The sequence below is a fragment of the Stegodyphus dumicola genome, chromosome 2 (genome assembly GCF_044657685.1).
Source record: "Stegodyphus dumicola isolate Sdum_Otavi_A_Nest chromosome 2, ASM4465768v1".
In the NCBI taxonomy this organism is placed as follows: domain Eukaryota; kingdom Metazoa; phylum Arthropoda; class Arachnida; order Araneae; family Eresidae; genus Stegodyphus; species Stegodyphus dumicola.
In genome coordinates, this window is record NC_140769.1 from 100828220 (window position 1) to 100842906 (window position 14687).

General features: G+C 34.8%; 1 protein-coding gene across 1 annotated transcript in view; it reads left to right on the top strand.

Moving 5' to 3' along the window:
• Positions 1-14687, top strand: part of obe (activating signal cointegrator 1 complex subunit obelus) — a 231708-nt gene that overhangs the window by 134621 nt on the left and 82400 nt on the right. Inside the window, exons 18-19 of the mRNA XM_085810960.1 lie at positions 8286-8459; positions 11887-12118. Coding sequence (XP_085667086.1) covers positions 8286-8459; positions 11887-12118 — 406 coding nt within the window. The remainder of the gene's footprint in view (positions 1-8285; positions 8460-11886; positions 12119-14687) is intronic.

Here is a 14687-nt window from a genome sequence, read left to right on the forward strand (position 1 = left end):
AGCACAAATCTTGGCCCATTCTTTTGAGCTTGTTAACGACTTTGCAAATTGTATTTACTGCCGGTTTGTGCTTTGTAAGGAAGCGGTGATGAGCTTCACTATTGTTGATGGGAAGAGGGAGGTGATTTCCTGCTGTCAGATGGCATTCAAAAACATAGTGGTCTGGAGAGCCTTCCGCTTCGCAGGCGCATATGTCCGTGGTTATTATGCCATGTCTATTGAAGTAGGTCGGGAATGGGCCGTGTCCCGTAATATAAGCCATAAGAGGAGCTATTGCAATGTTGCGTTCAGTGCTGACTTTCGGGAGGTAGCTGTATGTACGTCTTCCAGTTGTGCAGTGCGTCCAGTCTTCCTGCCAAAGATTTAGGCCTTGACACCATAATAGCCCTTTCAGGTAGGAAGGAGGGGCTGGGATTGTGATTTTTTCAGCTTCTGGATCAGTGGCTGCTTGCTTGGCCAGGCTATCAGCTGCTTCATTCCCCTCATTTTCTGCATGTGCCTTGATCCATGTTAAGGAGAGATGTTTCTGTGGGTTGCGCTGTAAAAGTTGTTGTAATTTGATGATCAAGGGCGAGGTGTGGTTGTGATTATCTAGTGCTAGAAGCGTTGACATACTGTCAGTGAAAATTTTCGCCCGTTCTATATTATTATTGAAAATTTAATCTACCGCAGTTATAATTGCTTGCACCTCCACCTGGAACACACTGTTGTTTAAGTCAAGGCGTCCTTTCCATACATGGATGATTCTTCCTTTGTCATAGTGTGCAAAGGCGCTGCCTACTCCGTCTTCCTGCTTAGAGCCGTCAGTGTATATTTGCGTATCCCTTGAAACTCGCGTCATTGACAGTGGCTGTATCCGTGAGATGTTAATTTTTATTCCTGTGCCTTTACGTGCAGGATGAGTGTGAAGAATGTTACCTGGGCTTTGAAATTGCAGAGGGCTGTATGTTATGTTGCCAAATGTTGCATCTTTGCGGAGGTATATGAGGGTGGTGTAGACTGCCTCTTGTTCTGCCCGTATGTGGAGTGGAATGAGCCCTGCAAGGACTGTCGCTGAGCTGGTGGCTGTGGTGCGGTACGCTTTACAGAGATTCAGGGCGAATGGTCGTTGAAGAGATGTAAGATGTTTGATCTTTCGTCCTCCCATCGGTTGGGCCCATACGGCAGCAGCATACAAGACTATTTTTTCAGCTATCACATGGTAGAGGATGTTCTGAATATGATGATTCTGACCCCAGTTTTTACCTTGGAAGGCGCGCGCCTTTCTGGCTATAGCTGATGTTTTGTTCTTTAGTTCTTGGATGTGAGGGATCCAGGTTAGTTTTTTATCCCAGATTACACCTAGGTATTTTAGCATTTGGACAATCTTTATGTTGGCTCCTTGTAGTTTGATGCAGGGGCGGCGCGTTGGATTCGTGCCTGCTTTGGGTATTATTATTGCTGATGACTTTGCGGTAGAGATTGTAAGCTTTAAATTGCTGCAGATATTGGCGAGGAGGGAGCAGACTTCGGTGCCGTTTTTCTCGAGCTCTGCACGAGTGCGACCTTTGACAAGAAGAGCTGCGTAGGCGATGACACTTGTATGTCGTGGCCAGTTTGCATCCAGTACAGTATTGAATGTTAAATTCCAGAGAATCGGTCCAGCACAAGAGACTTGGGGACATCCTCTTTCTTGCACTTTGAAGGTAGTGTCGTTGTTGATGGCTATGAGAAGACTATGATTCTCTAGATAACTACTAAAAATGCTGAAGAGGTTGGATGGACACTGTGCGTCTCGGAGGGCCTGTCTTATCGCTGGCCACCAGAGTGTGTCAAATGCACTCTGGAGGTCAATGGATATGAAAGCTGTATGGAAACCTGTGGTGCTATTGCATTGAATTGTTTCACGAATTTTGCAGAGGGCATGCGTAGTGGACAGACCAGTGCGAAAGCCATACTGCCTGGGGCTGAGATGATTGTTGCTATGGAGATGATATTTTAGTCTGTTAACAATTAATTTCTCATAAATTTTGCCCAGGGTTGGCAAAAGGCATATCGGGCGAAAAGAGCGCGGGTCTTGCGGCTTTTATTCTTTTTCAGGAATAGGACAACTTGTCCTTTTTTGAATGCCTGCGGGAATATTTGGTTGTCAAACAGTTGGTTAAAGAATTTGTAGAAGAAGGAGGGGCACGCTTTGTAGGCAACTTTGATGATGCTATAGTCCAAGCCGTCCGGACCGGGGGCCTTTTTCAGGGGTAGGTATCAGAAAATTTGCTTGACTTCCTTGTCACTAAATGGTATATCATGTGGAGTCGGTGGGATGGTGGTATTCATGCGAACAATTTTCTGTGCTGGCGTATCTTCCTCCGCGTTGTCTGTGGAGAAGACTTCGTTGAGGATTGTGGTGGCTGTATTTTGTACTGGATTGTCATTGCTTGTATTTGGTGGCTGCATGAAGATTTGAGCTGACTGATATATTTTACTTGAGGCTAGCTTGTGGAGGATTCCATACGGATTGCTGTTTTCGGTGCAAAATTTCCTCCAACTGGTAATTTTGGCCACTAGTATGTTGTTTTTGTAAAGAGCAAATCTTTGCAGAATGTCGCCAATAGTTGGATTTTCCTGTCTTCATTGGTGGTGGAATGTATGCGGCGTCTGATAGCTCTGCATTTTTGCCGTTGTTGTCTGAGCTCTTTCGTCCACCACTTAACTCCTTGTATTTTCTTCGCTGTGCGTGTGGGGAGTAGTTCACTACAGGCTGCTTTAAGGTTTTCAAGTAGTCGGTCTGTGAAAATCTCCATGCCTTCTGGGCTGTTGTGAAGCGCAAGGTTGTTTTCCTCATTACTTAAGATGCGTGTGAAAGAGCGACTGAGGGGGTGGATCTTGTTGCCTGGAAGCCTGTACCTACGTAGGACTGTGATTTTCATGTCACAGTTTATGAGAAAGTGAAGGTATTTGTGATCGGAGCAGCTCTCATCATCGACCACAGTCCAGTCTTGCACTAGGTTTGCGATGCTGCGTCAACAGAGGGTGAGATCTGGCCAGCCCACATGATAGGTTCATGCTGGCGTCTTCTTTCATTGTCCGCCGCTCTTCTGCTTTCATTATCCGCCGTTCTTCTGCTTTTAAACTGCATTGTGAGTTTGAATAACTTTTAAGTGTCGTAGGGTTCCTTTATTCAATAAAATCTTGTACCTGAGGAAGTAATCTAGGCAAAATCACATGGATTATTTCAGGATCCGGCCCGTTTCTATACAGGAGTTTGAATACTTGTATTTTCTTCAAAATAAAACTAGACACTCCTCAATTCTTTGCTTTTTCTAAAGAGTTCTGCCAAATTTGCTCGATTTCTGACTACTAGGAAGGCCTTCACAAAATTGGCCTTGAAATTTTCATAAGTATATGTGAGACTTCCCAGTTGACTCAAGAGATCTTTTCCGATGCACTTGAACCAATTAAGCGCTAGGTCCCTCAAAGCATTGGCAGCCAGGGTGACTTTCTGAAATTTGTGAACTGGATACAACATAAAATGGGCATCTAATTTCTCCCAAAAGTTGTTCACCTGAGAATTTTCATCGAAGCTTACCGCTTGCTTCATTGCTGCCTGCATGGTCTGGGCGATATACCCGAATCCTTCTAGGCTGGCGGCTGGCAGTTTGGGATTCTGAACCGATGCTGTAGATATATCCAATTCTTCTTGAAACTAGGCCATGGGTCTTCTTCATCAAGCGCTACTATCAGGACTACTATTTCTCCTTATCTGTTTAGCAAACATGTAGGTGTCCTGAGTAGAACAGTGAGTTTACTTAAAACAATGTCCTAAACTACTGTAGAAGATATGACAAAGATGAGAAGGGTTTAATTATCCTTTATTCTCCGCAATTTACATGTGCTCCTGCACTTTGGGATACAAAGATCAGCACTTGTGGTCTGAATGTAAGAAAATAAGAACTACAAACTAACTAAATTTAAATAACAGCTAAACTCAAATACTCTACACAAACTAATAACACTAAGATTGGCCTTTTAAATTTTTATGTATGTAGTAAGTAAAATGCAGGAAAACTACAATATGCCTTCAAGAGGACTAAATTTCTGGCCTTAAAGGCGGACAGCAACTGACTGAAAAAGTGTGCATGATATAAGGTGGCGAGAAGCCTCGCTCTCTCGCTTCTTGGCTAAAAGCCACAACTTAAATCCTTAAAAGTTTGCAAGCACAATTTTCATAATAAAACTAACGCATTTATTCTGGCCGGAAGTGGAAAATAAGAGAGAACAGTAAAGTTTTAAAATAAAATAAACGTTAGTAAAACTTAAAATCCTTATTAAAATCCTTATAAACTGAAGAGATGAAGTGACAAGGTCTGGGGAGTATGGTGAGTGATACCAAACTTCTCAGGCATATTCAATAAGTCTGTCTGATATTCATCAAAATATGATCAGTATTGTTATGATGGAAGGCAATACCTTGACAGTTGGCTTGTTCTGGGCACTTTTCTTTGATATCTGTGTATAAAGCTACCATTTAGGAATAATATTTTTATGAATTTATTGTCTGATTTAGTGGTAACAATTCATAATCTGGTTCCTTAGTAGTCTCACCATATATAAAGCATTACTTTTGGGGATGCTGCCCAGCTCTCAATGTTATTAAAGGAGGCTTATCAGTCTAACTGCATGATTTGCTTTCATGTAACATTGTATAGTATCCACTTATCCACATTGTATAGTATCCATTGTATAGTATCTCCAGTAATGAGCTATTTTAAAAGAAGAGCTTTTTATTTCATTTCATCAAATAATCGTATGCCGAAATTTAAGCAAGCATGTTCTACTTTGTTAAATTATGAAGTATCCATATATTGTTGCAGGCTTGTGCATAAGCTTCTCAATCTACCTTCTAACTGTGCCATCAGAAACAGTACTTTGTCTATATACAGCAGAAATTATCTGTCACTTTTTTTTTCTTCTTTATAGTAAAAGAGCATAGTATAATGAAAATGAACTATGGGTTTGCCATTCTTAGCACTGCTCTAAAATAAAAATTATACTACAGCACATGTTAGAATTGAAGCTACAATATGAGCTTTGAGTTTAGCTACAATATGAGCAGGAAACATAATACTTAAACATCTTCCTCAATCCTTTTCAGCAGTAACAAAATAATTAGAGAAAAATGCCCTTCAATTTGAAAAACCTCAGAACTTTCTAGATGACCTAGTTTGCTGAGTTGATCAGTATATCACAGGAACATACAGAAAGAAATGCCTTTAATTTCTTACGTATACCTCTACCTAACTGAGGACTTAATTAAGTCCTTAGTTAGGTCCATTATATAAATTTTAGATAGTGAAAATTCAATTGCATCTAGACAAACAGCCAAAACTTAATAACTGGAGATTTTAAGTGAACTTCATTTGAAAGTTTATTTCATTATCTCTCTAGTTGTGCAAAGGTTAAAATTCTACAGTGATTAGCATGATTAGCAAATGAAAATATGCATGAAAAATTCATAGACTTCAAGTACTACAGATTCTCCGTAATTTCTACAGAATTCTTTAAAAACTACACTTTGTAAAAAGTACTGAAAAAACTGTGGATTTTGCTGAAAGGAGGGGCAAGCAAAATTGTATGCAAAATGGAACCAACTTATTCCCCTGATGACTGGTAAGTTGCTCATGAATCGTGTTAAGTTGATGATCTTGCTAATTTTGAAGAGTAACCAATCAATTTCTAGCAAATTCCATCCTCTGTCTTTCCAGTAAAGCACCCTGCAGTGAAGGGGTTGTTTACCCTGTAGGTCCCATTTGATTATATTATGGTGAGAGAACGTAGCATATTTCATGTGAGTTGTTATTGAACTAGAAGATTTTAAATTTGTGAGTTATGCCACCTTAGAATAAGAGATTAAAATTATCAAGCCAGAAATTTAAAGACTTGCATTCTACAAAATTCTCATGTTTCCCATGTTTACATCTAAAGTTTCTGCAGGTTACTTTGCACTAGCAACAAAAACTTAAGTTGCACTCAGGTAAGGTGATTGTAAGCGGCATGCATTTTCTCAAAGGCATAAAAAAAATTAGGGTTATAAATTCAACAGAGGTAATTAATTTCTTTATAAAAGATGCTGAAAGAGATGTTATAAAAGCCAAATGCTATTTAATTAAATTTTTAATTGAACACAACTTCCCAGTTTCATTTTTGAACCATTTAAAACAGCTTTTAAGTACAATATTTCCTAACTCTAGCATAGCAAAAAAAAAAAAAAAAAATTCTCATTCAATTGTATAGCAACTCAAATGTTATTATAAAAAGGGGGCTGTAGATTGGCTGGATTTGAATGGCAGCTCTTTAGGATGTTCTCATTGAAAAAGTAAACATGCAGAGAAATGAACCCTGTTATAGGAAAGATTATCTAATTCAGAACTAAATATTGCAAAGCATACTACAGTACAAAGTCCGTAATCCGGACTCGTCGGGACTTCGGCGATTCCGGATTATAGATCTTCAATTTAAATCTGGTAAGATGGCATGCAGAAATTATACATTTAAAAATATGAAACCATAATTTATGAAATAAAGAGCAATTATGATCTAAAGGGTATCAAATTTAAAAAAAAAAGAAGCTTAATATTTATTTGTTTACTTTATTAAACGCTTCTTTCAACGCCCGCATCCGTAAAGCATACATTACGCGCATTCTTTATGTGCATGCGTAAAGTTTGTGGCTTTGAGGTCCGGATTACGGACTTTGTACTGTACTTATAAAGCTTTCCATTCATAATTTATAAACTAATTATAAGTATTTTTTATGATTATATATATATTTCTTGTTTCTATCTAGAATTTGATCCTCCTCCCTCTGTGTAGAGTTTAGAATACAGAAATATATTCTTATTTCATCTATGATTATTATATGTGGTTTAAAATATTTGCTTCATTCATGTAATATTAGATTTAGTGGCATTTCTTTTTGAAGAAAATTTCACATCAAATGTGGTTTTTAATTATTATTATTTTTTATATTTTTCGATTTTAAATTAAATGTAATTAAACAGTTAATTAAAAAAATATGCATAATACAGTGAAATACCAAAAATCCGCCGACCTGAAATTCGCGTTGCCTCTCAAAATATAAACATTCAGTTTATAGGTTCCGGAAACCGCTACATTGAGTACGAAATGTTGAAGAAAAAATACTTACCAAATAATGACATCATAATTACTGAATAATAATGAGTCGTAACGGAAATACGAAATTATTGACATCATGATAAAAGTTTTTCTCTAATCTGCATCGAGGTAAGAAAGCAGACAATTCACTCAACTCTTCTCTCAAGTTCACGATTCACTTTGTTGTATTTTCTGAGCTTTGTTATTTCACGAGATTATTTAGTGCTGCCTTTTTTTTATCCAGATATTTTGTGGATAAATGAAAAATATTTTAAATGTCAGCCCTTTTTAATACAATTACAGATAGGAAACACACTCATACTGCTTGCAATGTTGAAAAACATAAACACGTTGCATTGACGGTAACGCAAAAAGTGCAAATTCTGCAAAAGATGGAGATAGGTGCATTTTATAGCAGAATCGTATGGAATTGCGATACGATTGTGTATGATATAAGGAAAAATAAAGAAAGCTGTTGAAATTTTACAGCAATAGTGATTCTAACACCGGAATCCAAAACCGGAAATCTTTGCATAAGGGGAAATTGGCAAACCTCGGTGTTGTGTATATATAATACAATGAATAATATAATCAATTTATATATGTAATAATAATTTAATGCATATAATAAGTTAATGCAAGAATGTATATAATAATGTAATTAAATGTATCTAATACTCCTTATTTATTTTGCACTTTTAGTCTGAATATTATGATTTATCTTTTCTGCCCTGAAATCCACAAAATCCTAAAATTCGCACAACCTCTGGTCCCAAGCTTTGCGGATTTCTGGACTTCTACTGTATATGCACATTTTCAAAGTTTTAAGAATTTCCTTTGCATAATTTCCTCTGCTGATAAGTTTTGCTGTAGGTTGGAGTCTACAAAAAATTCATAAAAATTTCCTTCAATATTAAACTTTAAAAAATGCAATTTTTAAAAAATCACTGCATAGTGCTAAGGATCCTTTGCCCCTCAAGAATCTGTGTACCAAATTTCGTAACTTTGTGACTTCTGGGGCAATACACACAGAAAATATATTACTTATTTTGTCATTATAGGCTGCATAAAGCTTATAGTACTTTAGAAAAATTAGTAATATTAGATGTAAAGTCTGTCTGTCTACTTTTTAGGTTAGGGACGATGAACTAAATGAGCTGGATCACTTTCTTCATGAATGTTGGCTTGAAGTTAACCAAGGAGCTGAGAACACAGAAGGAAAAGTGAACATATTATTGCAAGCTTATCTTTCTAGATTGCATATTGAAGGGTTTTCCCTCATTTCAGATCAAGCTTATGTAGCACAAGTAAGCATTAATTTGTTAATCTTGCAAAAGTAATAATTTGCATCAATTTCATTATGTCACTTGTAAAATTTTGCAGTCCTTATCTAATAGTGTATTAGGGGAATAATAATGAGATTTAATGTTTGTAATTGTAGGCTAAGATGTGAAATATTTTTATTCTGGCAATTAACTGGCATGGATATTAGAAAATATTACACATGTTTTTTTTTTTTTTTTTGTAAGCATCATTGAAAAGATTTTTAAAAAGAAAAAAATTCAGCTTTTTAGCAGTGTGATGGCTTATTGTACAATGCAAATAAGATAGATACATTAGGAGAGTTGTTATGAGACAATGAATCAAAAAAGACATTCATTTTACTTGAATGCCTTTCAGAGCATCTAGTAAGGTGCTGGATAGTCATAAAATCAATCTTACAAACTGAACATGTTGTAAAAGCTGTTCAAAATTATCATTCCTTATAAAAATAAAGAAACACACCACTACTTCTAGGTAAATTAAGAGAAAGCCTATCCTTTGCTTTTGCAAAACATTCTAAGTGCTTTCCAACATTGATATATTAATAATAAGTTCATGAAAATAATAATCTTTTTCATTCTGCTTAAAAGCAATATATGATATTAAACTTGCTATACTTGCAGTTGTAACTATGATTCTTTTCTTCAGATGAACAAAATTCTGAATCTTATCAATAAATTTAGAAAAAGGAAATGTATACAGTATATTACATGTATTGATATCAGATGTTTTCCCTTTTTTTTAATGATGGAAAAACTGTTAAAAATCAAAGATTAAAATAATTTTTAAGAGATTTTAAGTGTAAAATATAGAAGCTTTTTAGAGAAATAAAATTGTTTAAAGTAATTTTAACAAGTCATGTTAATACAATGCAATAGTGTCCCATATCTTATTCTTAAATCTGATAATGTGTGCAGTAATTCAAAGCAGATGGTGTGTTATCTAAGTAATTATAATGTAAAAACACTATTCTCAAAAGTGTACTTATGATGTAGTCAAGTAGGTAAATTCTTGTATGCTACAAATGCATCATTTCTTAGTGTAGGAAACCATCTTTTTATGAAATCATATTGAATCATAATAGATATCATTGAAATTATAGCTTTATCAGCAGAGATTTTTAAGAATGTTTTCTGTTTCTGAAATTATGTATAACAAATTGAGAAATCAAGTATAGGTTGAAAATTCAGCCAAACTTTTGTTATTGTTGTGTATGTTTGAAGCACTAGTTGCCGATTAAAATTTGGTAACTGTTTTGAAAATATTGTTATATAGATTGCTGGTATAAATTTAATTCCTATGGTTATATTTCCTATGATTGTTTATAATTGGATAGACATTTTATGTTAATAAATAAAAAATGAATATTCTGTATAAAAGTGATCAGAGCAGAAATTTTATTCATTGGCTAGATGTAGATGCCTTGATGTACCACATGTGTATCTTAAGAATAACTTTTTTCCGTACTTTTTTTATGTAAATTTGGTGATTTAAAATCTATAAATGGTTTGGAGTTCCATATAAAAATGTCCTTAAAGTGGTGCATGATGGATTTGGCTTTTAAATTTTAAAATGGGCTGAAATGCTAAAAAAATGTATTTTTATTCCAGGATTCTGACACCAAGTTTCATTTATTTATTTTTTCTTTCAGACTAAAAATTGTGCTTTGTATTGCATCATATTTTTTAATCAGTGGGGAAAAATTAAGCTCCCCCTCCAATCATCCAGTTTTTATGGGGAATTGAATTTCTTTATATATCAGTCACATCTTTATGAGTAAATGAAAATAAATTGTATTAATTCATGTGTCTTTACAAACTGAAATTTTAGCCAGGCTTATCAAGAGACAGAAATAAACTAACTTATGTGATTGGTTTAGATATATGATTATTTTATATCAAAGTACAGTCAAAAGTCGTTAATCCAGACTCGTTGGGACGCGCGATTCTGGATTATAGATCATCAGTTTAAATCTGGTAAGATGGCATGCAGAAATTATAAAATTAAAAATATGAAACCGTAATTTATGAAATAAAGAACAATTATGATCTAAAGGGCATCAAAATTTACAAAAAAAAAAAAAAAAAAAACGCTTAATATTTATTTTTTTACTTTATTAAACATTTCTTTCAATGTAAGTTGTTTAAGTTGCTTCGTTTTATGTGATAATACTTTCTCTTTAATTCTATAAACAGACATAATTTCTTGTTCAGTTACAAAGTTCCGCTGTTCAAGTCCTATAATTGCTGTGTCGAGAATACCGAATAATTTGTCAATCTTAAATTTTTTCGTTTTCAATAACCTCTGTGTCACTTCCTTCACTATCGGAAGCGAATTATAATGATGAGGAATTTGATTTAAATCATAACAAAGATGGATTATATAGAGATGAAATACTACATTTAGTAAGGAATTACAAGCCAAATAAAATAAAAACATCTGCCCTGAAGATAAGAATAGTGCTGACAGATCAACTACCAGTTCATTGCGCGATGCGATGTTCCCCCCTCCCCCGCAGAGCAGCGTGAAATTGATAAACAGATTTCAGAATGGTTAGAGAAACAAAGGATATGCCTTTATCCATTTTTTGCAGCAATTCCACTTTTTGTTTGGTGGACATCAAAACATACTTTCGCTTTGTAGATCCTTTGGGAACTCCAGGCATCAGAAATTCTATTTGACATAATCGAAAGTTCAAGCTTACTTTTATAAAATTGCTCTAACAGTCTGCAAAAAATAATAAGTTGAATCCAATTTGAAGATTAAGGAACGATGCAATCTGCAACATTAACTGAAATAGATAATTAGATAATTTTAGCTTATACCATCCGTTATACGTTAAACACGCATGCGTAAACGTATTATGCGCATGCGCACATGCATATGGGCAGCCATTAAGGTCTTACGCGCATGCATAAATGCCTATGCACATGCGTCAGTGCTATGCATGCGCAGAAAGTTTGTAGCTTTGAAGTCAGGATTATAGATCATTCTGGATTATGGGTGTCCGAATTAACGACTTTTGACTGTATTATCAGATTAACCTGGTTAAATTTATAAATGCAACATGGTGAATATTATTTCGTACATTTTGTCCATTAAAAAATATCAGTTTAAGCGTAATAAATAATGCATCATTTTAGAGTTCATAAATAGAGGTTATGATTTCCTGACCCCCAAAAAAGTCACTGTAACAATTTTTTTTGCTAATTATTGTAGAAATTAATTTTCTTTTGTTTGTTAACAGGAGGATAGTTTTTGTTAAACTCTTCCATTCCTTCCAGTTATCATGTCTTTCCAAATAATACCAAACACTTAATCTTTTTTTTTATATATATATATTAAATATATACGTGATTGAATTTTATTTCCATTAATTGTGCTAAAAAACTGCTTTTATTTTTATTTCAGAATGCAACTCGCATTGTAAGATCATTGTTTGAAGTTTCTTTGCGCAAGAAATGGGCATTGTTGACTTCTTCTTTGTTGAGAATATGTAAAATGTTGGAAAAACAGATATGGGACTTTCAGTCACCACTTCACCAGTTTCCAGAAATCAATCGTGATGCTCTAAACAAAATTGACAAATTACATAACCAGTATTCTGTAGAGCATCTTCAAGACATGGATGAAGATGAAATTGGTAAGTACCCCTTCTCATAAAAATCTCTTTGTAAACGTTATCCTAAAAATAGATTTAGAGAAAATTTGCTATTTGTTAATATCAGCACTTTGAAAACTTTTTAGTGACCATATCATTTATAAATGTTGAAAGTCAAAATTATGTCATCACCACCACTTACAAGATACATTCTGAAAGTAAATTTCATCGGGCTTTTCCATAAGGAAACGTTGTTGCAAACAGAAAAACTGAAATGCATAACCAAATATAAATTTCTGGCTATTTTTCCACATAGTCACCACTGACATTGATACATTTGTTGTACCATAAAATCAAGGAACTATCTTTGTAAAAATTTATTCCAATGATTTAAGGAAAATCTTCACAACATGCTGAACCTCTTCATTGCTTCAGAAATTATCTCCTGATAGTTCTGAGTTCAGTGCAGGAAAAAGATGTTAAGTCTATTGGGTAAGATTGGGGCTGTAAGCCAGGTGATCCGATTCTCCTATCCAGGCGATGAATATGTTGTTTTATGTTCCTTGCTGTGTGGGGTTTTGCATTGTTGTCAAAACAAAAGAAGCAAAACCCTCATCTCTTAAATTAAATGGTGGACTCAGTCTGGTAAGGGTGTGGGAATAGCTTGCTGCACTGATGATACCTGAAGTTAGAAAATCAATCAAAATAATAGCCTTCCCATCTCTGAACACTGTTGGCATAACCTTTTCTGCGCACTGTGACACATTGAATTTTTTCATTACAGATGAGCTGGGATGCTTCCACATCATTGATATAGGCTTGGTTTCTGCGATAAAGTTGTGCACTCATGTTTCATATCTTGTGTTGATCCTGAAAAGAAAGTCATTTCCCTCTCACTCATATTACATCAAGTGTTCAAAGTTTATTGCCATTCTTGTAGTCTTGGGATCAAGGATGAGGTGTTTTGGCACCCATCTTGCCGACACCTCCCGACAACCCAACAAATCATGGATTATAGGCGTATTCAATACTCAGTATGTATGCGATATCAGGCACAGTTACATGTCTGTTTATTAACAACATTTCCTGTACTCTGTTGATCTTTGTTGGAACCATGGATATGGAGAGACACCCAGATCAATTTTTCATAATCTGCCTTTTTTCTCTCAATACTGAATGCTGGCATCAAACCATTTGATGACGCATGACGTCATCTCCATAATGCTTTGTAAGTGTTGACAGATATCTCAAACTCTAGTCCTATGTGCCCACTCATAGCATATCACAGCGCACACTTCCATTTGTGACCACATTTTGAGCATGCATCTTTCTACCTTACTGATTTGCAATGGGCTGTGCTTTCTCTTCTTCAGCACTTTGTACATGCATTATTGCTCCTCAGCAATTGTAAACTTGAGACAGATTTTGTTCATATAGCAATGTGTTTTCTCACTTTGTATTACGTTTGTGTGAATATATATGACAAAACTTGTTTTCAGAACGTCTCTCATAAGCCAAACAAATAATTTTTTTTCATTCTGTTGTAATACTGAAATATGTTGTAAAACATTAGAATAATAATTAATAGTATTAAGGAAATCGTATTTCTTCAGAACACTGCTAAAACAACTTCTGTTTAAAGCATAGTTTTTTGTTACCTTTTCTGTATGATTCAACTAATAAGTCTGTTATAAAATCTGGTCAGGATGGTTAGTGGTAAGTTATGATTTCCTTTCATTCTGCAAGATGACACTTGCATTTTATAATTTTTTTTTATTATTATTATTACACTAAATATTTACATATAGTTAAGGAATATTGGCCACATCGCTCACATTCTCTTACTTCCCGATTCTCAATTACGATTGTGCACTCTTATCAGCAGCTTTTCTACAATGCCATCTATCGGCTGCTTACATTCGGTCATTCTAACCTGACAATTGTCCCAATTGTTGTGAGTACAAATTAATTTTCTAATTAATAAATTTTTTTTCTTCTTTTACTCGTCTACACATTATTTAACATACATATTACTGATATACTAAAAAGAATACACATTATACTAAAATTTTATATGTTAATAAACTTACTTAAATTCACATATTTTTTTTCAAATACATTACTATAATAATAAATTTTCTATAAATTATTACTAAAATCATGATATATCTGAAATAATGCTGATTAATTATCAGTCCTAAAATGATAAGTTCAAAACTGCACTAAGTTTTTGGATCTAATGTTCAAAAGTTCTCAAACGTTCAGAGTCTTTGTCAGCAAGCATACATACATAAAAAAAAGGAAAGATCTCACCTTAATCACAGTGAAGAGTACCTCCATTAGTCTGTGCGAACAGATCTTTGCGTGTTCTGTCAAGGAATCGAGCTTGAAAACTGGTCAGTATCTTGATCGTCGTCATCATTGTCAGAGCGGGGATCACATCTCCATGGTTTCAGTTGGCTCACATCAGCAGTGATGGTGAAGTAGCGACCTCGATTCTTTGCTTTTAGTTGTGCTATTCTGCAAGTATCACCAGGTAATACTTTTGATATCTTAAATGGTCCTCGATTTTTCAGCTGTGTTTTGGTAGGTTGACCTGTAGCCAATATCT